Genomic DNA, 24,177 nt, shown 5'->3' with positions numbered 1-24,177 from the left:
AAATTACCATGAACTAGTAATTTTTAAAATGTGTTACATGTTTAATTCTAGTCAAGATGGGGGTGACTCCGTAATTCTGGAAGGAAAGAAAGACAAAAACAATTGGGTCTGAGTGGCTTCTGGCCCAAGGGGAAAAATTCCTCTCTGCTCCCCTCTAAGCAGTCCCATCCACAGCATCTGACAAATGGAAGCTTCTAGTAATGGGGATTGAGCCTGGGGCATCTCTGAGAGACCTGAGCATAAATTTCTGTGGAGAGGGGACAGCCTTCCTCATCCTTCCAGATGACAAACAGGCAAGAGAAACCTGTGCAGGAGAGATGATCCTGCTTGTTGAGTATCACTGCCCCACCGACAGCCTTTTTCATCTCCTGTCTTTTCCCAATGAAATAAATGGATGATGCCTTCTGGTAAAAGCTTAATGCTTAAAGCTTAAAGCTTCATGCCAGTCATTCTTGTATTTCCTTTAAAGTTTAATTTCTTGTGTACACATCTCAGTAACACTTTTAGTTTACTGCTGTTTTGAACTTGACTTTTTTTCATCTGGCTTTTATTTGGGAAAGCAAAACTTGTCTTTACTCAATGAATTAGTTTTAGGGAGGAAGATATCGAACTGAGGCAAAAATTGAGTAGCATCCTGACTGTCTCAACTCATGTTGGTGCTCATGGCCACCCAGAACTTCCAGGGGGGAAGGGAACAGGGGGGCTTTTTCATAGCTGACACACTGACACCCCTTCTGATTTCCTGCCTTCACAGACAGCACAAATAAACTGAAGCCCAAAGCAGACCAGAACCTGATAATATTTCTGTCACATGGATAAAAACTTCTTTGGCAAATTTAAACTGCTTTGCAAAGACATGCCAATCTGCAAATTACCAAGGGAAATTACCTACTCTGCCAGTATCTATTGGACATCCTAAATGCTGACAGTGACAAACCCCAAGCAGAATTCCTCTGTAATGCATCTCCCAACTGATCTTGACCTTAAAGCATAAATGTGCTAACATGGGTTTACACTTAGATCTGTCTACATAGGGTTAACTTAATCATCTTCACTTCCTTATTTTTAGCTCCAAACTAGTCCAACTACTATTCCAAACAGACAAGACTATTATCCTAAAAAATAACACCAAAACTGTCCCAAAACTTAGCTTTCTCAGTATAAAACAATACATACACCTGAGAAATCTGCATAATATAATACTATCTTCTGCAAATTTTTAGGACTCGAGATAAGACAATGGAACATACCTTTCTGTAATCAAATAAAACAGAGCTGACCTCATAAAACAGCAGTACTAACGAATTAGTAGTTAAAAACAGGCTCAGATGCTGACATGATTTACAATGTATTATGTCAGCATGTGGAAAAAAAAATCATAATTCAGTTTTTATTGTCAGAAAATAACAAATTAAGTTCAGAGCTTTAAAAAGAGGGAGTTCTTTGATGTGGTCTGAATCACCTGGTCTTATCTGCCAACCTAAACACCCATATGCACTACAATGTTTCTTATTACAATATTAAATGGTTTATGTCATATTTTGGAGTATGGAAATGGTAGGTTGGAGATTTATATCCTATATTATCTTTTATAAATCTCATTATCTACCAACATACATTAGCTTGTTCTACAAGTATGTCACATAAATCACTGGTTTGGTTTTTGGGGTTTTTTTTCATTCTTCTCTCTCTCTTTTTTTTTTTTTTTTTTTTTTTTTTTTTTTTTTTTTTTTTTTTTTTTTGCAGCTTGGTGATCCTGACAAAGAAAAAGAGTAAATGTACCAGAAGTTGTCAGGAGAGGTATGGTTTTGCAATTGCAAAAAGGTTACACATATTGCTATCCAGAAGCTTGCTCTTGAAACATGCTGGGATTGAGGCTCCTGCAATAGGTGGCACATGGGCACGTTCCTGATTCCATGTGGTGCCCCATGACAGCCACTGTGCTCCCAGGCAGATGGAGCAGAAGGCAGCTATTAACCCCAGCATGAGGCTCTAAGCAGGAATTAAAACATTAAGAGAAGCACATATTTATTACTGCCCTGTTTGTGAGTTATGAGGCATATTTTCTTCAAGTACAAGATGTCTTGTGCTCCACTGAAGACTAAGGACAGGATAATTCTGGGAGGTTTAAATCCATGTATATTGACAGTGTAGAAACTAAATATTTGAAATGTAATTTGTGGCAACAAACAATGTTCAACTTCACACAGAACAGTTGGAGAAGATAACAGCTTTTACACATGAAAAATTTCAACGAGAAATACTGGAAGGAAGTAGGGGAAAGCCTGAGATGGAGGGAGATTTCTCCAAGTGAAAGCAGTGCTTGGAGTGGAAAATATCACAACAGTTCCATGCTGACCACTCCAAATTCCAGTGCTTTTGAGGTCAGTCAGTATTGCACCACCTACTTCACAGCTGAAGAAACAGAGGCACAGATACCTATTCCAAGTAAGGTAACCCATCAAGGAAGAGAAGCAGCATTTCCTAACTCACCTGCACCATCTAGAGCCCCACACAGCAGACCTCCCTTGTTCTCCCAGCAGTGGATATATATGTTCATCTATGAAACTGCAACTTTGGCACAACGAAAAAAAAATCCACAAACAAAGCCAACAGAAATTGTTGCACACTTCATAAAGGAACAGTGTCTGATGAAAGACTTGCAGCACCCCTTGCAGCTGTGCCTTGGGAACGACAACTTTTCAGACATCAAGTCAGCACTGAGCAAACCTGGAGCCAAAAGCAGGAGAACAATCCCTCCCTCTTTGCTACTTGCACTTTACTCATTGCAAGCCCAATCACAAACACTAAGTGTGTGCTGCTGCCATGGCTGCTGTGAGGTGTTTCAGGCAGTATCCCCAGTTTTACAGCTGGGAAAGGAGGTGATTGCCACGGGGCACTCTGAGTCAGTGAGGCATTCCAGCTCCTCAGCTGCCAACACCCAGCACGGCAAAAAGAGGAGAAAATGTTGGTAGCAGCAAGCTTTCAAAAGGGTTATGTAACTTCCTCAATTAACTTTATGGTATTCTGGGAACACTGCTTTTGAAAGAGTTCTTTGCTACATCAGTTTTGTTACATTTCCCTTTTTCTAAATTTTTTCCTGCTTTTCTACAATGATTCCTACCTCCTTCTCCCTTGCTTCCTCAGCTCTTCTCCTAGCTTTCCCCATTCATTATATTTATTACAGGAGTCACTGCAAGTGCCAATGAAATCAATCTTGAGCACATGTTGAAATAGATACTTCACATCTTATTTATTAATGTTTATTTACTGCCCTATGTTTTATGTTCTCCCATTTGCTTGGGAAATTGCATGCATTCATTCCCCTTCAACATCCCTCTCCTTCTCACAGGTGGAAAAAGCTGGCCAGGCTCATAAAGCAACTCAGCTGTTGTAACCAACATAAGAAGAAAAAGTCCAAGGCTGACCTTCCCCACATCATGATTCATTTACAAAAAATCCAACTCAACACTCCCATTTTGTATGGTTAGAAAACAGTGTCAGAGCAGGCCGAGCAAGGCACAGAAATTGTGTACTGTGAAGTATTTATTACTTCTGCCTTTCATGGAGGTATTGTTAGTTTTGAACAGATAATTTTGGCCTTTGCAATAGCAGATGGAAAAGCTGAAATGACTCTAAAATAGCTTGGGTTGCACATCAGCCAGCTCACCCTTCCCATCTATCTCCAGGGATGTTTACTCCATACCCAAAGGATAGTAGACAGCCTAGTCTAACCCAGATCAGACTTTTGCTTGTTTAGCAATCATTTGTAGCCTTGTTGAATGCTGCAAAATCAAGTGCTGAGAAGCAAGATTGGATACTTTTCTCCTGCTGCCCATCTGCATCCGGGTTTTCTGTAGTCCTCAGTGCAGTACCCAGGTAGATCCTAATAAAACCCTTGTGCAAGGAGTTTCTATAAAATGAACATTACCTCTCCTTAATTTGGCCTTCTCTGTGATTATCCAATGGCCTGGTGAACAGGTCAGGTTTTGTTTGATGCTGTGATCTGATTTATTCTGGTTACACTGGGAAAGAAGTCAACCTTGCAGAATGATTTCAGTGTGACCAGACCGGTACATCTCTGCTCTCTGAACATGAATACATTATCCTGGTTTCTCAGATATCTCATTCCAGACTTTCCAACATGCTCTCTGCCAGACACATACAGCATAACTAGACATTTGGCCAGGGTAAAAAATATTTAACTGAATATGTAAAGCATACAGAAAACATATTTGCATCCTTTCACAACACTAAATGTAACTAAGTAATAAATGCTTCAGGCTGAACCTTTCGATTGCAACGAAAGCTCAAAAAGAAGTGATGAAAGTAATGTTTCATAACACTGAACCAATGTTCCTCTGAATTTTCAAGAACAGATTTGACAATTTACTTCTCCCTTTGGGATGCTCTTCCCCCACTCTGGAGAAGGATCCCTTTATTTCAGACATTTTAAAAGAGCATTGGAAGTTATGAGGTCTGGCATCAGAAGTTAATTTTCTTTTCCTGATTCTTTACACAAAGAGTTCCTACAGAACCCATCTGGAGCAGTACTACACACTGATCTCTACCAACAATTTAACATCATCTCATCCTGATCTGACTTGCCTCGATTAGTTCAGCTATCCTGACCACACTAAGCATTTTCATCAGCAATTCAAATGTGGTTACACTATCTCACTTCAAACAACTTCGCTATCAAATTCATTAAAGTCCTTTAACAGCCTCCCAGTTTCTTTTCCATCAGACACCCCCACCCAAAAGGCAGCAATATGCAGCCTGGAATTGCCATGTTATTGAGCAGAACCTCAGCATCTGTCCATGGCACAACTCATTTCGCACTTATTCTCGTAATAATTCTTCATCATTTCACTTGAGCCTCTCCTCTTGTCTTCTCGCTCACTGACCCTTTCCCTCTGCTTTTTCTGCTCCTCTTCACACTGCTTCTTTGCTTCCCTAAAATGCTACCTCCTTAGTGCATTCTCTCCCAAAAACAGGACACACAGACACAAATCAGTGCTCTTGAATTCACAAGTATTAAACTTCGTTGAGTCATGGATGGGTTCCTCTTCAGTCAAGCTATCCTAAATATTGTTTTGATTGTTAGGATTTTTTAAAAATGAAATAAAAATATAGCATAAGGATAAAAAAAACGGGACTATTAGCAAAGGAAACTATATTTTACAATGCCCGTGGCAAAACCAACCTGTAATTTTTGCAGCCTTTTCCTCTTGATTCACTCTGTTTTCTTCATCTTCTTCATTGTCTTCCTCAAAATCATCTAGGTTACCAATATCAGCTTGTTTCATACTCATCAAACTAGCCAGGCTTTGCATGTCTTCATCCCTAAATAACAAACATCACACCAGGCATTAAAATGCAGCCTGTTAATACTACATCTGATATTACTGCATTCTTAAAAATTATTTAAATATTTTCATGTTTTCTTCAGGGAGGTCTCTGATATCAGATCTGATCTTGAATATAGTGAAAAAACAAAATTAACACAATTCATAAATATATATATAAATTTCTGAAGGGAAAGTTTTCAATTAACAAAATGGTAAAGGGTAAAAAAATACTGCTTTGCATCAAGAGTTAACAATTGCTTCCTAAAATTTTAAACCAGCCCAGAAAGGTTGGCAAATGCTTGCCTGGTCTGCTTTGGTTAAAATGAAAATGCTTGGCCAGACCTACTGCCCACATGTTGCATGCAATACCTACATTCATTCATAACTCCTGATGCTGTTACAGGATTAAAATCCCTTTTCTAAAGATCTGAAATTATTAACAAGATTAAAAAAAAAAAAAAAAGGCAGTGTCTATTTACATGTACTGGAAACCAATGCTTTCACAAAGAGTAGCTTTTTTCAGATCCCTTGTTCAGGGTACTATGAGAGCCCTGTCAATAATTTACAATCTAGAACCAAGGGAATGGTAATCAGTGCCCAAGAGAACTCTTCCCACAGGATGTTCTTGTGCTCAACCCAAAATCTTAACTCTAACTCCACCCTCCCTCACCTTCCAACTGCCTTTGTCCTCATTGCATTCTTTGTGAAATATCAGTGGGCTCCCTTGAAATCTGCCAAGGGTATTGTTGGATGAACACACACATGCAGATAAACACACACTCCCACTCATTTCAGACCCGTAGATACTTTTAAGCTGTTGTTATTTAAAATGTCTGTAAGAGTAGAGCACAAACCATTTGTCTCTGAAGAACACAAGGCAGAAATCAGAGTAAGAAACAACTTTTACTCAGTTAAGAAAGCAAGTATGGCAGGAATGACAGGTATGCTGAAGGATGCTCTCAAATTCCACCATTCTATACAAAAAGAGCTCTTTATCCAAAGGATTCTTTGAAAAGCAACACAAAGCAGACTATCTGGTTTTAAAAAACCCCCAACAAACAAACAACTTACGTGGCTTTTCCTTCCCTCAGGAAAATACAAGATAAGGAGAACTGTAGTGTGGCAGATACCACTTTCTTAGACAAAGGCTTGAATTTTAACCTGACATCTGTCTGTGTAGGCATGGGGCTGGCATATTGCTTCATGTTGATGCTGCTGGTGGCAAGCGCTTTTCTACGTCCAGAAGGAGATTCCTGAAAGCAAGAGAAAAACAAAGCTAATGTAAAAGGTGCTGTTACACCAAAACCTGCATGTGCACAGAACAAAAAATGCACTTATTAAATCTGTAGGGGTTTTTTCCCCAAAAAAAATCACTATGGCCCTGTCGAGTGACAGAAAACCATTTCTTAAACCAGATCAGTCACTAATGGTGGTGCAGCTTTGAACACTTTCTTCGTGCAACTAGAAAAACAAAAAGGTTGAGCATCGTGATTAGTGGTGTTCCATTATTCCATTATGGGATCCAAGCTTGAGCTTGAAGCGGATCCACAGCCCACATCCAGTTAAACTGCTGGGAATATATTCTCATTTCTTTTCACAGCAAATTGGACACACTCTGTCCAAACTTGGAGAGTTCTGGACTGGAACTTCCAGCCTGTGGAAGACATAGGTTTGGACCATGCATGTATTTCTTTGCATAGTGGTTTGAGGTCATCTAGTGTGTGCTCCATGCTCAAATATAATACCTGAATATCCTTCAGAGCAGTGGTTCTTCTCATTAGTGCTGTACATGTACTATCAAGAGTGAAAGGTTTCTGAAACTAAAATTGGCAATACTTCCAAAAATATCGGTAAAAATTTTGCAAGAAAAGAATAAAGAGCAAAATAGATAAAAAGTCAGAATTTTATTTGAAAAGCCAAAGTTGTATTTCAATATAAAAGTGTTGCTCATGATTTAACACCTCAGACAAATTAATCTAAAATGCATCTAAGAATCTACTCTCTTGTTCTATATATTATCAGTATCATCAGGAAAGGAATAATTTTATGTAAAAAAGCTCCAGTAACAAAAAATAAAACAAAAAAGCCCTGCTATTAATTCTTTGAAAAACGTTCTCACAATAAGAGTACATTTTACTGCAGTTGACAATTTGTGTTGAATAAAGAATACTAATTCAATCAAAACATTCAAGCATCCTTTTTCAAAGTACTTGACATTTCTGCCCAGTAGAATAAGTCAGAATGTAATATGTCATCCCCAAAGAATACCTTGTTTAAAAAACTAGCCTTATCTGACAGATTATGCACAGCAATATTATACAGAACTATTAGTGCATGTAGATACCTTATGAATGAATTTCAAAAATGCATCAAACACTTGAGAAGGATTTAGGCCCTCTCAGAAGAAATACTTAAGAATATGCAAATACTCTCAGCTGAATTAAGTTGAACAGATGCGACTCTCACAAACAATACGAGTGCTCTTTCCCCGGCTGCAGTTGTCAATCAAAGAGCAAGATTAAGGCCCAAGGTTCTGACAATGTGTAAAATGGAAAGTACGACCAGGGAGTTTCCATTATTACACAGATATGAACAACAATAATCTGTTATTGTATCATGCCTTTAGAATAACTAACATCACAACTCCTTATACAGAATGCGAGGTTTACTGCAGCGCCCGTTCAGGCATCTACACCCAACAGGATCTTAGACAACTCATCTTGGAAGATTTTGAATAGTTGATGTTGACAGTAAGATGTTGATCTTAGCAAGATCAACAGATCTTAGAACACATCATGAATGTGGGTGCTTGCTTGCAGCCTTCCAGATGAATCATTCATCAGCCACACCATGCCTGTATTCTGACGTGCTCCTCTCAGTCTGACTACCAAAATCACTTCTCAGCAGCTGTGAATATCCCCAGTCCAACAAAGATCTGGATTTATTTCCCTGTGCAGCTACAAATGCCTTCTCAGTGCTGGCTCACCTGTTATGTGCACCCAATGCCAGGAGAGCAACACACAGACCTCCCACTAGGTCTCACAGGGAACACCAATATGCTTCAGTGACTCCAAAAAACAGGGCTACCTGGGGGCAGAGCTACTTTCTCTTGTTACAAATACACCATCTTATCTGGTAAGATAAGACATGTTGTCTTTATCAAAGTGATTTTTCTAAAAAAGTCAAAGCAAACAAGATAAGCCAACCCCATCTCCAATTCAATAGTGGTTCTGAAGTGAAGAGAAAGCACACAACATTAAACTTGCAAGCATGCAAAAGCTAGACACAGATAGCGAGGCAGAAGAATTTTGAAATGATGTGAAATTACATTTTCACTTAGTATCTACTTAATGTACAAATTATCATCTTGTCATTTGCACCTTCAGATTATCTGGATTGGAGAGTGAATAAGAGACACGAATAAGGAAGAGGCGAAGTTCTCCCGGTGAAGATGATCATCAGCAATTCCTAATGGAATCTTCTGGTGTTAGCTGATGTAGAGGAAAAGGGAGATGAGAATGCAGGCAGCAGGGTGCCAGGACAAAGGGAAGGAGCCAGCCACGAGCAGGAAGATTTTCCTATCACTACATATCCTGATGTGCTGTGAAGAACAAGATACACTTGGCAATCGAGTTCAGTCTTCCTAAGAAATTCATTTCACAACATTTTTGTGGGCCAAAGACAGAAGTTGACTTTCCAAGTTCCAACTGCCTACAAAAGTCCAAATTTGTAATAGTATCATACAAAAAAACCCCAACCAAAATCCCCAAACCCAAACAAAAATAGACAGTGCCTGATACTTCAAGTCTCATTTTGCTTCACGTGCAAGTTTAAGTATGTCCTCCTACTCTTCCAGAAAGTGAAGTCTGTTAGGAGTTTTGCAATGTTTTCTCTCCTTTTAAGCTTTACAGGTTTGGCCTTACATGGTTTTCGCTACATAAGTAGACGGGGAAAAACTTTTTGCATATTAGAAGAATATTCTCAAGCTGCTTATGTCCATGACTGATCTCACAATGGATTGTGTTTTCTACTCTGACACACAACCAACTTCTAAAAAATTGTCTTTAAATGTCAGAGCACGCTAATAACCACTTCTTGCAAAGATTGTAGCATTTTTTCCCTAAAAACCTACATGCTTCCTATAGTGGAATTTGAGTTACCCCAGAAACTGAGACATTTTCTTGCAGAAGGATAAATAATTCTTAAATTAGCAGGGATAAAATAATCCAAGAATGGAGTAGACAGCAAACCTACAAGCTGAGTGGACAGAAACAGCTGAGCTTGAATGAGTTATTCCAAAGAGAAGCCCACTTCAGTAGGGGTATTTGTTTTTGAATACATAATATCCATTTAAAGGTAAAAGTCTGATCTGGTGTTTACTTGTGTCTCATATGAGCATGTGGAAAGTCAAGCAGGAATCCAAGTGCAAATGTTTTAATTGCTCAACTTTCCTGCTTTTGCCTATATAATCAAAGTTTAAACTGTGTAAGGCTCTGTTATGCCTCCAGGTGTTTTACATTCATGTGACTGCCAGGGTTGCCACATCCTGTTTTGTGAAAGGGTGGCATGAAAAGTCAATTTTGAAGTCACAAGAGAGAAACAATCCAATGCAATAATAAAGAGAGGTGACAAAATACAACACTTAACAGTGAAGATGGAGTGCATTCTGTAAGAAAACAGCAATTTGGAAACCCTTTACTTTTAAGAAAGGCAATGCATTATGCAAACAAAATCAGCTATGATATCTGAATGTCACAGAAAGACAGAAGATAACATACAGTGCCAGTAAAATACAAATACCTCTATGTTATCTTCCAGCTCAAACATCCTACTGAGACTAGAATGGGCACTGCTGGACTCATAAAAGGATACATGGAGCATTGGTTAACAACCATTTCTTGTTGTTTCATGTTTGTTACTGTATGGTTCTATCAAGTGAAACAGCACACTGGGGGAAAAAAAGTGCCATTCTCCTTGAAATCTTTAATAAATGATTAAAAATATAACTACAGAGTATGTTAGCAGAAACTACAGCAGACCTATCTTCTTCAGAATAATGGCTGTGTTGGGTCAACTAAAGGCTCTGAGAAATCTGCATGTTATTTTAGACGTACATTGTTTGCCAGAGTGATCATTTTAGTTCACTTCAGAAGAGTAGAATCTGCACATAAACACACAGCAATACTTCTTCATCTTTCTCACCTGTGTTATTTCTGCTTTTGTATTCTACACTTATCTCTCACAAGCACCTTCATTTCCCTTGACAGTCTCCTCCTCCTATTCCCCACAGTCCCCAAAATGCCTCAAACATACACCATTTTTTGGGTGAAATAACCCTATCTAGGCAGTACATCAAGCTGTATCAGCTGTTCCCAGCTGGCAAAGCAGCAGGATGAAGCACGTGGCTGGCTCTGCACTGTGCCCACTGGGTGGCTGATACTTGTGCATCCTGGTAGTTTAGATAAAATTTGAGCAAATCATTAAAAATCTGGAATAAGAAGATGAACTCAAAGGTAGCAAAATGAAAATTAATATAGAAAACAGAAAGACTTCCCAATACCCTGGAGTACTTTGATTTCTGAATTCAGACAAAGAAATATGTAGAACAAGCAATACTCAGTAGATCAATAAAAGTTGCATTCCTTTTTTGTACAGAAGAATATTGGCAATAATGAACTCAGGCAGTTCCCAATTTCTAAGCATGCTGTTTGTGTTTGCACAGACTTTAAAAACATTGTCACCTCAGATACCAACAGAAGTGCAATTCAGCAGTGCCATCAGAAAGACAAATTCCAGACAATCTGAAGCCACAGGAACCACCAGCTGTGAGTGCAGGGCCAGGCTCAGATGAGCTCTCATCTTGCACTCGGCTCTGCCAAAGCCTGGGGACCAACAGCACACCCAGACACGGACTGCAAACAGGGCTTCAAAAAGCTCTGCATGGTTTTTCAAGGAGCAGTCCCCAACACAATCCCTCCCCAGCATTTTAAGTTACTTCCACAAACCCTCAAATGACCATCATATTACAAAGTTTGGGGCTAGGGAAGGGAAAAATAACATTGGCCAAACTGCAGTCAGTTCAAATGAAGCCAATGAATCTGCATTTACTGACACGGATACAGGGCCAGACCCATTTATCACACAAATTCCTTTTCAGTAATGCAACCATGCATTATTCCTGCCACAACATTCCTGACTCTGAGCAGAGTCAGGCATCCCAAAACTTACTACACAGGAAGTGCCACCCTTCTATAAATACCTGCCTGGCATAAAGTATTCCCACAGCCTGATCATCTCCTGCAACAATGTGCAGCAGTGCTGTGTACCACAAGCCTTGTCTAGGAATCATCCCCATCATTCCCTACTAAAGAGGTCTTTTTACAGTAGGCAGGACTAAATACTCTAAGGAACTAAGTGCAGAGATCCTGGACCACAGCTGTAAAACAAACAGCTCATTTTTACTGGGAAGATGATGATCACAGATGACTGACACGTCATACTATTAAAGAGTGCCCAACTCTGTTCCAAAGGAAGCAAGCCAAAGATGAACACCTTCACACAAAAGGTTTGAACTCAGATTCTTAATTTATAGGAGAGACAAATAATGCTGTAATGTGAATTTCATGCAGTCTTCTTTCCTTAAAAATGTATTTTTAATGACCTTGTATCCTGTACTTACCGAGTGACTGGCAAGTCTTCTTCAAGGCTAATATAAGAGGTGCAAATAAGTAAGAAACATCTTTGTATTTTCTGTTAAACTGCCTCCAAGCTTCTAGAGTTACACAGAATCCAAACATTGGCTGGGTTTTGTTCATGGGCTATATTCCTCTGTGTTATTTGGGCTGGGGAAAGAGCTCCCCCAGAGAAATCAGCAGGATGAGTTTTACCTCTGCACACCTGAACTCGGCTTGCCTACACAGAGCTGTGACCCTGCTGTGCTGTCTGTAACCCCTGAGGTTCCAGTGCCCTCCTTTCCACACACACACACACATATTGAGAAATAACAGGAAAACATTTCCGTTCAGCAGAAACCAGATCAAAAACTACTGAAGTTCTTCATTATTTACATAGTAAATGGTCCCCCTTTAACAGAAATATATTAGGTAATTAGTAATCAATGTACAAACATCCAAAAAACACCTAACTAGGGAAGACAAATTTCCTTACTGGATATTATTTTGTCAAAAGGAACAATAATTATTATTGTCTTTCTCACAAACAGGGAAAATGTACAGCATAACATTTTTAAGGACTGCCTTTTCATCTTTTACAAAAGCAAATGCTAAAAAGCCCACAAAGATATGCAGATTTTAAGGAGGAGCAAACTTCGGCAGAAAATTATTGACAAAGCAATTTATCCAGTTCTAAAAACTCCTTGAGAGAAACAGTGGGTTTCCCTCTCCTTTGGCTTCAGAATTAAATGGAGCCTGTTCTGGAGGAAAGCTGTCCCCTGCAGCCCCCAGGCAGCAGCAGAGAGGAGCTGGAAGGTTCTGCCTCTCCCAGTGTAGGGTGGCAGCCCTGCCTGAGCCGCACGCAGCATCTTGCTCAGATGGAAAGATCACTGCTTCACCAGCAGAGCAAAATGGATCACCACAGAATTTAATTTGGGAGAGTATACAGCAATTAAATGCTAAAATAGACAAGCTACAGGGAGCTCTCTCAACTGGAGAGAGTAAATTAGAAACTATGTCAGTTAAAATAATTTAGACAGGAGGATGGGAGATTTGGAGGACTGAATGAAGGCAGCACGATCTCTGCTGAAAACTTGTTTAAAAGCAAATAATGGTTCAAGGTATCCAGAACATTATTAAGAATTATGATGCATCTGAATGGAGAATTTAATGTTTAAAAAATTCTGCACATACCAAAAACGTTGGAACCTTAGACATGAGGGCTTGGAATGAAACAAAACATTTTTAAACATTGAAACAGCTACCCTTAATGACATAATTATATATTTGTTATTCTCACAAAGACCTTTTTCCTTGCCAGAACCAAAGCCCTTGTATCAAACTATTTATCACACTGGTCATATCTTAGGTTTAAGCTTGAAGAATCCTTCAAAAAACACATTGTTTCTCATGTAGCACAAGCAGAGACAATAATTTCAGTAAGCAAAGAGAAATATGCTACTTCAGCTTCTGTCTTCTTACAGCACCAGGAGATTTCAGTGGCACCCCAAGAGACTGAGGTACGTAGTGAAAGGTTCTTTCTGACTAAAATCATACCTGTGGGTGTGCTCAACTGACCTGCTGTAGGTAACAACAAACCTTTCATCTTCCCAGGCTAATCCTCTGCATTCACAGACTCTGGAAATCTCCTATGATTAACATCAGACATAAAGTTTAGAAAAAGAAACTATACCTAAGTAACTGAGTAATTCATCTACGCTACGCAGAATTACACCAAGAAAATTCAGAGGTCTTGTTTTTCTAGCAAAAAATACTGTTAAGCTTCTTAGACAACTGCTGGGCAGATGGCAAAATATGTGCTTGATTAAAATTTTAGTTGAGCAATTTATTAATAGATCATCTGTATGAGACAGGTATCCCCTTCTAAAGTGGGCTTGCTGCTTACAAAGGACAACAGAGAAAAAATTACAGGTGAGCTGGGTGATTTGAATAAGTAGCAGATAACTATTGAACCCTGAAGAACTGCCTTGCATAGGATGTGGATAACTGCTTTATGTGTCCCATTTATAACATCTTCAATTGCTTTCTCCCTTGGACTGTTTTAGTAATGCAGAAACAATTCCTGAACACTCTCCCACAGAAGTATACAGGAGATTGACAACTGATTTGAGAAACATTCACTTTAGTATTTGTAGCTTTTTTGCTCTTTTAGATAATTTCCTCCAGAGATGCTGTGTAAGTTTTTCTTCTTTGATACTGACAGGTTTAAATTTACTATTAGATGCCTTTGATCAGCTAAACTCAGACTGTCCTTGCACCCGATGAAAACATTACTATATCTTTGCAAAGTACACGAAATTTTGCTTGTGTTTGCAGAGCTACAGCTTGTGCTGTAGCCCTGGAACACGTGACTATCCTGTTTCCCTTAGCAGCAATAAAAGGGCATCCTTTCCTGCAAACTCTAGATCCCAACATGCTGAGCTCACTAATGCCCCAATGGTTCTGCTTCCCTTTCACAGCCATCCACTCTGCTGTTGGGATCACCCCACATTTTGGGACTGTCTGTTCCCTTCCTTTCCCCAAAAGCCACAGCAGCCAGGGGTGTGACCATCTCCCCCAGGTCTGCTAAGGTACAGGGTACAGCTGTGTGCAAGCCTGTGGGAACTACTACATAGTGATCAATAGCAAGCAAAGGCCATCAAGATTAAATCATTTTTATACAACAAAAGCTATAAAAGTAACTCCTACTGTAAATTCCTGTACAGTTTTACTTTGCCATGGACGTGGGCCACAAGCTTGTGGAAGTTCAGCTGAAGCTGGCAGAGAAACTTATTATCACCAACTGTCTGTTTAAATCCTCAAACCTTTCCTCTCAAAGGAGCAGATTTAAGGAAGTCTAGGCTTGAGCTGCTGCTGACACGTGGCAGGTGAGGCTGTTAGAAAAGCACTGCATGCAAAACACAGCAGTCCCTGATTTCCTGGGAGCTCTGTGCTGCTGCATCCCTCACATTGAGCCCCCTGCCTCCAGGAGCAGCTCCCATGCTCTGCCTCAGCTGAGGCACTTGCAGACAGCATTCCCCTGGGCTGGACTCATGTTCCTCCCTGCTTTTCAAGAGTTTGCTGTATTTCTGTACAGTTAACTTCAACACGAAGTAGAAATACAGATAATTTACCTAATGTTAGAGAAGGAGAAGCAGCAGATGCTAAAGTTAGCTCCTAAACTTTCATCAAAAACTGGAGTAAGGAACACACTTACTTTGTGTGACCTCCTATTTCCAGGGGGAGGACAGGGTAGCTGACTTCATAACCATGAGTTTATTTACTGCTTAGCAGCTCATAATTCCACTTTTTTTTTCATGTATCAACTAAAGGGACTCACAGGTTGTTCTCTGGTTTCTGTTTTAAAATAATAGGCAATACCTGGTACAAAATTTACATTTAAGCTCACCTACCAATGCCTGGCATTTCAGCTCTACTTTGCCTGACAGGAAGCCTCCATCATGACAATTCACTCTTCTGCTGCGTGCAGAGGTCTCCCATGAATGGTGCTGATGCACCTTCAAATAGCTACAAAAGAGAGATGTCCAGCTAATGTCCCCTAACAGAGTCAGTCTTTAAGGAAAAATAATTGACTATTATTATTTTTTTTTAAGACAAACTAGTTACTGATTTATTGTTAGTTCAGCTTCTTTTCTCTTTCCATTCCAGACTCTAAATTTCCTTACTCTATCTTGGTGTCATTTCAAAACAAATACCCAGAATCCTGAATGTTAAAAAGGTGTGTTTGAAATAATACCTCAAGCTGAGAAGTGAATATTTAATGTGAATTCAATATAATATTAAGAACAGTTTCTGCACCTCAGGCCATGCCTACCTACAAACCTTGTCCTGAGGAAACAAATACCATGCAGGAAGGCATATGTGATACAGGCCCCAGAATTAACTCTTGATTATTTAAACAAACTTGCAAACGTAAGCACATTATTCAGCTCCTTTGTAATCTCCAACAAGGAAGCAAGTTTGAGGTAAAACTCCTCAAAGAAGAAACAAGGTGAAAAGATTAACTGCTCCAACAAGCTTACATACTTTCATTCACCTTTCCAGAGAAAGACTTAATTATTCAGCATAGTTATAACCTGTTAAAATGGGATTTGCAAAATACCAGTGTGTCATCAACCAGTTGTTATCATCTGAAGATAACTTCCACAGAGCAAATGCACAATGTTAAATGACAAAGTTTGCAAGGCTTACGACAGAGAAAAGCCTGCAAGAGTGTCAATATTATTGACTCTTACTTTATATTTTTTCTGTACTGAAAATTGAACCTTAACTGCAAAAGCCCAGAGCAAATGGCTGAATGGTCTGTAATGCCTGATGGCTGTGTGCTGAGCAGTGATGCTCACACCATGAACATTCCTCTGGGCAGAACCAGAGACTCCAGGTCAAATCACTGATCACTTTGGGAATTTCTCAGAGTTAGGCTAAAAGACCACTTCATGAAAGACAGGACAATGTTCTTCAAACTGAACATGTCAGCAATATTATTACAGCATGAATGTATCTCCTTATTAAATTCATGACTGTGCTTCTTTTTATTCCCTTGCATCTTGCTCACAGCTCCACAGCATGTGCCAAAATCACCAGAACACCTAACAAAAACAGGACACAACACAGCTGGAAAAGTGCCTCAAAATACAGAGAAATTGCTGGACCTGCTGTTGCTCTTCCCTCTCCCTGTATCTCCCACTGCCACCAAGGGGACACACTGCAAGGCCACCACTGCCCTCAGCTCTGTGCCTGTGATCCTCATCACAACACCCACTCCAGAAGAGTTGGCTTTTCAAGGAAGTGTCTCCATTCCAACAGACAGTTCTCTCACCCTTTACTACTATTCTTCATACTCATACCTTATTACTATTCTTTATTACTATTCTCTCATGCCACTTCATTATTGATTCTTTTATCCAAACCTGCAGCTCACTATCAGGGGCAAAACCTCGGTGATAGAGATTCAATCTGCAAGTCTCCTCCCAGCTGTTATGTCAGAGCAGTGTGGCTGGCAGGGGATGGCTCCTGTGCACAGCAGGCTCCTCTGCAGAGTTCAGGAAGGAGAAAAAAATTCGGGCTCTGTGGATCTCAGCGGCGGCGTCCTGCGGACGGGGGGGCTGAGTCTGATGCCAGCAGGAAGGAGCAGGGGCAAAGGGTGGGAATACAAGCAGGGCAAAAGGGAGGCAGCTGAAAATTCACATCTGTGTGAAGCTGGAATGGGGACATGCTCACACTTGTCAGACACCTCAGCTGTCACACCCTGTGCACACGCAGCAGTGGGAATGGTGTGTGGTGCAGGTGCAGTTATTTATTTATTTATGTCTGTGTTTATAAACAACACCGTATATTTTTTACCAGCAAGGATAAACATAAAGCATTCCAAAATGCATCTCAGCAATAAACATAAACCTCAAGTTTTTGAAAGCCCATCCCTCCCTCCCTCCAAATTTGTTTCAATCAGGGAAATAGCTAAATGGATTTCTTCTAACTTTGTACTTAAAGTAAAATTCACCTCTAGGCTGACAAGCATAGAAAATTTCAGTCCAATGGGTGATTTTTTTTTTTTTTGTTAAAGCTGCAATAGCCTGAAAACAGGGGCTTGTAATGAAGCTGCCCCATCAACCATAACCACACTGTCAGTAGAGCAACACAATCATATTGCCTGTGCAAAGAAGCAATGCATTTAACATTTTCTTCACTGTGTATTATCTATTAGCTGAGTTTGTCGCAGAGATATGTGGCAGTTCCCTGCAATACTTATGAATATATAGCAAGGCATACAAGAATCCATCTATGTCTGCTTCAGCATAGATTTGTCTTACTACATTTTGGCAAACAACTTAAAACCCACCCTTCTCTTACCTTAGGTTTCTGTTAAATACTGTTACTATCAAGAAATTGAAGTCATCTGAGGCAAACATCTCAGATCTTCCCATTGCTATTCTCTTTTACTAATGCACATTACATGTTCAATTCTCCCTTGCTGTTCCTATGAAAAAGGTCTTGTCAAAAACAGATTTCATTTTTTCTGTGTATGCACAAATTAGTTATGGATGATTAACAAAGCATTCATTCTTTTATTTGCTTTGGCTGAGACTTGATCTGTGTTACATTCATGTGAGGAAAGCACTCAATTTTACGTTGATTAAATATGAAACACTGCACTCTTGATAAAAAGAGTTGTATTCAGAGCTGCATATTATACTGACAAAAGATGCATGTTCTTGGGCTAATAGTTTCTTAAACAAGTTTTTCCAGATTTTTAATTGCAAAAAACTTGATACAGCTGCCTTTTTTTTTTTTTTTTCTTCTCAGCAAGTACTGGGCAGTGAGAGCTTTGTGTCCCAAAGCAATCTGGTACAGTCTTAACAAACAACAATAGTTACTTCAAATTGGATATAATAAAAAGGAATTTTCAAGTTCTGCCCCACAATTTGATTCCTTTAAACATAACTTGCACTACGAAACTTTTTTTTTTAAAGAAGACTGCAAAATGAAGGACAGACAACAAACCATAATTCTAGGATTTGTCTTTTACTACATCAAAAATTCAACAAAAATAAAGAGGTATTGGAGAAGTCTTATGGAAACTTACAGCTGGTCATAACTGAGAACCTAGCCCTGATCTGCTGTTACTGACCCCAGGTATCACAGGATAGCACATGCACAAATGCTCCCCAGTAAGGCCCATAAATTCTCCACATCCTTTAAACACAGTGACAGAGCGACACCAAAAAGGATGCACCACGGTTAAGCAAGGTATTTAGGTGCAAGCCTAACTCTCAGTACACAACCCACTTGTCATTAAATCAAGTTAAAGAAAGCCATGTGATTAAGCACCTTGTTAAATTTGGGAACAAATTATTAGCCCTTATAAACCAGGAGATTCCATCTTGGGGTTTACAGCACATGAAAACAAGCACGAGCCCACAGAAACACGCACGCAGGCAGAGCGTTGTGATACTTTTGCAAGAGGGGATTTATTTTTAGTGTAGCTATACAGAGTAAGGGCAGCTCTTACTCAGGTTAGGAGGAGGTCTGGCCACACATTCATTCTTTTCTAAACTTTCAACAACAATTGATGGTCTTATAAAACTTTTGCTCATGTTCCTATGCCACAAAAATAAGTCTCTTCAGTATCATTCTTACACATCACCAAAATAAAGTATGAACTTAGAGTTTACAAATTTACTGCCAAGGAGAGAGAGTCCTACCACAGCATGAGGCTAGAAAGAGCCAAAGCAAGGAAATCTTGATGCAAGTTGGGCTTAGAAAGGCCAGCTAGTGCTCCACATGGAAGAAGGTGATTTCTGGAGGCGCCCCTGAAATATCACAGCGCTAGATGAGAGGACAGCAGGAGAGAATAGATGGAAATTTGGCCAAAGCAGGTTATGCATGGTCTCTGAGCAAAAGGTCTCTGCTCCCCATGAAGGGAGATGCTTAAGAGAGATGCTTGCTAGCTGGCAGGTTTTGGAAGAGCCCAGTGTGGAGGAAGGTCCTCCAGCACTAACATGGTGCAGGTAGTGAACAAGAATGGGCCAGCGAAGGCAGCCAGGCCCACGCTGCAGCACAGGGTGGGAGCTCCTGCAGGGCACAAGAAGCATGAGGGGTCCCAGGAACATCCATCCCCTCCTCATGGGCCTCACCCAGAGCAGGAACAACCTCTACCTGCAGCCATCAGACAGTGCCTGTCTCCAAACCAAAACCCAATCCCACTTTTCCAGCCACAGGCTCCTGCCTTGCACCAGCCGTGGCACTCTACTGGCTCTTCTTTCACAACCCAGCTCCTTTCAGTAAACCAGCAGAAAATCACCCAGAAAAAAAAACCCACAATGTTTCAGCTGGGTCAGACTGAGCTCTCCAAAGGCCAGGTGAGCACCAGCATGGGCACACAGAGGGGCTGCAGTGGGGAGCAGAGAGGATGGAGCAAGAAACCACCTGTTTTGACAGCAGCAGACTGAGAATAGCTCAGCCATCACATGGGGCTGCATTTTTATGCAGTATTGTGTGGAGATTTACTCTTCCTGTCCTAACCTGTGTGAACTCAGCTCCCTGTCCTTGCAGACAGAGGATGGTTGCACTGAGACAAAGATTTTTTTTTTTTTCTTTAAGGAGCTCCAAAAACTTTTTTTTTTTTTCCTTTGCTGCAGGTCACATAAGAACACACAAAAGGACAAAGCAATAAATGCTCACATGCACTTTCTTGTCTTTATTTCCATTCTCTGGAATGAGGCCAGAGATGTCTAAGTAGTGCACTCTGTTCTCTTCCACTCCCTCACAGAAATTATGGACTCTCCTTCGCAGCCAATTTCCTCCTCCTTCTGTCTGGGCCCAAGCTTCAACCACTACAAAACAATGTTCCCCTGTTTCTCTCCAGGGCCCATTCTCCATGCACCTACCCCAGGCTCCCTGAGGCCTCCCAGACCTTTAAGGCTTTACTTTTACAGATCCAGGATGAAAACCTGTTCTTTCTGCTTCGATTCTGGGAAAATTCCACTCTCTCCCCACTTTGCAGATGAACTCATTTCCTCCAGGTTCAGCCCCTCCGTGGTGCTGAGGGGCTGCCACTCCCGAGGGCATTGGCACATCAGCAGCCCTGCTCAAACGTACCTGGCACAAGTCAGAGAGCTGCCCTGGAAAATACAGAAATGTTTCATGGCACAGGTTCTCCCCAGTCTAAGCCTGAAACTTTAAACTGGGCATTGGCAAGTCGAACAGCAGGTATGTCTCATACTACATCACTTCCCACTTTTCAAAACTATCTGAATTTATTATTATTATTAGACTTGCACAATTTATAACTCATAAAAGTAAGTGCTACAAAGTAATACAAATAATTAGTTTTTACAGATTATTTTAAAAGGATGTTATTCTCCACCCTGCAGCTACCCCACGAACATTCCTGGAGCGCTACAGGCACAAGCACTGTCAACAATTCTGAAGCTCCCCTAGAAATAAATTCACATGTGTACAAAAGGCAAAGATGATCCCGATGGCTTGTTTATTAATAGGTCATGTTGCCATCTAAAACAAACACAAGAATAAATTAATAAATACAGAGTATCTCAAATGGAAGTATTCTCTTCTCTACTTCTTGGCTGTGAAGTCAGCATAACTTAAGGATTTGAAAAAAATCTCAGTGCTAATTAACTTAATATTTGATCCATACATATTTTAAAATATTCCACAATAAAAGTAAATTTAAAAAAGAAAAACAAACCTAAAAAACCCAACAGACATAAGCAGGCCTAATCTCATGATTATTGTTACGTAGAAGCACTTATGAGACATATGCATTAATCAATTATCAGAAAGTAGTGCTTCAGTCCCAGGTAGTCAGCAACAGCACTCATATAATATTACAGAGAGCCTGATGTTTTGGCAAAACTAGAGCAGGAAAAAATGAAACTAAAAGGCATATTGTACATGTGACCTACAGGACTGGGATTATTACCTCTAAGCTTATTAAGAGTAAAAGCTGTCAGTCGGACCACCCCACAACCAGGGAGGAAAACTGAGATTACTCAGCAGCAAAAGGCATAAAAAAGGAGACGTGTCTTCTCGGAATGGACGGAGGCAGAGAGTGAACCACAGCCCTGCTTCAGCTATCTGAGCAGTAATTGGCTCACAGGAGCGACTGCCACGTTAAGGCATTATCATTATCTAGCTCACATAACTGGAAATTCACGCTCTGTTCTTTAAATTGGCTTAACCAGCAGCATCTGCAGCACTTTAATTAATTACAGCAATTGGCGTACCTTAAAAGTAGATGCACAGATCTGAAATGATAATGCCCCGTGAGTAATAATTGTAAACTAGCATTAAACCAGACCTATCCTAAACAAAAACTAGGGTATACTGTTGGGCTTCAACAGAAAACAAGCTTCAACCTAGTAATTATTATTGTCTGCCCAAGTTCACCAACAGATACTACAATTCTACGTGACACTTTACATCCAATTAGCTCAGGAATGCAGAAGCTCACAACGTGTACAGCAAAAATCTGTTCAGGTTTGATGCTCTGCAGTCAAAATTTGCTCAGGCACCTAAATTTGGGGTTCCTTGATAGATAAACTTTGAGTTAAAATCATAACAGAGACTGATTGCCACTATTTATTTTTAGTACACTCCTTATAAAGAAATACAGAAGCCAGACATCACAGTAAGCTCAGAAAGAAGTTTTTTTGACAGCCATTAGCTTTGCTTCAGTAAAAAAATCGACAGGCACTGTACATAAACGTGGATTTATTTTCTTTCCTGGTATCTGCAGCTCTAAAATACAGAAGAATTACTTGGAAAAAAAATTTGGAGACAAGCAGTTGAAAATCTCTTTTGTTCCTTTTATGTACAGCAACTTGAAATCTTTACTTAGAAGAAAATAATTTTTAAACCCTGACAATGAAATCCAGGTACACATCCCACAAAAATCTAAAAGTTGTTCTTCATACCACTTCCAGCCAGAACACAAAACACTATCAAGATTTGTTGTGACTTGCTTCTGTACAATTTCTGGTTTAAAGACAGATTCTACGTTTAATTAGCACCATGCTGCAAAATGGGACACAAGAATTTTAATCAGGCATTTTGAATGTAATGGAAGTTTAAACATTTAAATAGCTCAGTGCTACTAAATTAATCAAATCTGATCTTCAAATTCGTAGGTAATTTAGGGGTCAGAATACCTGGTTTAAAGGCCACTACCACACCAAATTTGAACTCCCTATTTATCAAACACCAGCCTTATCTTTCACAGCCGTGTGAAAGACTGAAGCACAGCTTTCTTGATTCTAGTAAAGATGTAAAGTTTCAAACCTATTTTTAACCCAAAGAAACCCAAAACCAAAGACTCAACTAAGGGATGACTGGTTTTAAGTTGCAAAAACTTTAACCATCTAATAAAAATAGATGCTACAGCACAAAATATGCCTTTGTGCAGTGTTGTCCCGTGCCCATTTTTGAAAGCATGACTGCTCTCCTTGTAACTCACAGAACTCACACAGAGGCACAACATCAGCAAGGCAGAGCACAAGCCCAAACAGCTAAAATACCAAGGCTGATGTAGCAGCAAAAACCAAAACCAGCAATCTTATGTAGCAACTCACACCACAGAGACATGCAAAAGGCAGCCAGAGGAGAAAAATACCTTTTCTAAAGCAGCAAAACCAGCGACTGTGTTTATATACTCCGTGCCTACTGTGTCTGGGCTGTGCAGGCAGCAGTGAAGCTTCACTGGTATGTGTAATTTTAAGACATGACTATCTGTGCTCAGAAATACTTTGATAACATGTTTATCTTGGGTGTACAGAAAACAACTGCATGCACAAATAAACAGATATTGTCAATGTAATGACATTCATCTCCCGAGTACCCATTTATAAATCCCAATCTAGAAACAATATGTGCTACTAAAGCACCAGGAAAGCACCAGGAAAGCACCAGCTCTGAGGAAAAATGGCCACAGTGCAGGAGAAATAAAAAATAAAATAATAATTCTTATCAAAGACTGATAGTTATTCCACACGGTCACCCATTTCTGATGGAGAGGGATCACAAGTGCACAATACAAGTTCTTCGTTGACTAAATATCATCCCGAAGTGCTCGGCTATAAAGGTTGGAAGGATTAACACAAAAGGTCCCACTCCAAGACAAATGTCTCCTTCATAGTTCAGTTCACAGCCATCACAAGTGCTCAGTCAGGCCTGCGATCCCAGAGCACCCGGCATATACCTGCTAACCAAGCACTCCAAACACTTGGAAAATCTCTTGTTGATTCTGGCAGATTTTTAGAGGGGATTTTAATTATAGCCACAGAGAAACAGACTTTTTAAACACGCGAAGATCCCAAACAGTTTCCGCTTCAAATCTCAGCACTTTCTGAAACAATTTCCACAGAGGAATTACAAATTTGCCAGGCTGGCATGATTCACATGCCACTTCCTCCCTTCTCCTCATTCAGTCTCTCACCTTTTCCAAGCAAAAAAATGTGAGGAACAGCTCCTCCCAGGTTTTAAGCTGCTTGCAGAAGCCTTACACGATTTTAACTGCACATTTATATAGAGGAAGCTTTTCAAAATAAACGCAGAGAAATTAATTAATTAGCATGCACTAAAACACATCGGGGTCTGGTGTAACAATAAAATAACTT

General features: G+C 40.0%; 1 protein-coding gene across 15 annotated transcripts in view; it reads right to left on the bottom strand.

The window, feature by feature from the left end:
* Positions 1-24,177, bottom strand: part of EHBP1 (EH domain binding protein 1) — a 206,149-nt gene that overhangs the window by 121,639 nt on the left and 60,333 nt on the right. For all 15 annotated transcript variants that reach the window (XM_053973088.1, XM_053973094.1, XM_053973095.1 and 12 more), the window contains exons 6-7: positions 6,423-6,604; positions 5,207-5,346 (exon numbers count right to left, since the gene is read on the bottom strand). In XM_053973088.1, coding sequence (XP_053829063.1) covers positions 5,207-5,346; positions 6,423-6,604 — 322 coding nt within the window. The remainder of the gene's footprint in view (positions 1-5,206; positions 5,347-6,422; positions 6,605-24,177) is intronic.

Source organism: Vidua macroura, chromosome 3, assembly GCF_024509145.1.
Source record: "Vidua macroura isolate BioBank_ID:100142 chromosome 3, ASM2450914v1, whole genome shotgun sequence".
Taxonomy (NCBI): domain Eukaryota; kingdom Metazoa; phylum Chordata; class Aves; order Passeriformes; family Viduidae; genus Vidua; species Vidua macroura.
Note: the sequence above shows the minus strand (reverse complement) of the source record. Positions and strands in the feature narration are given on the sequence as shown.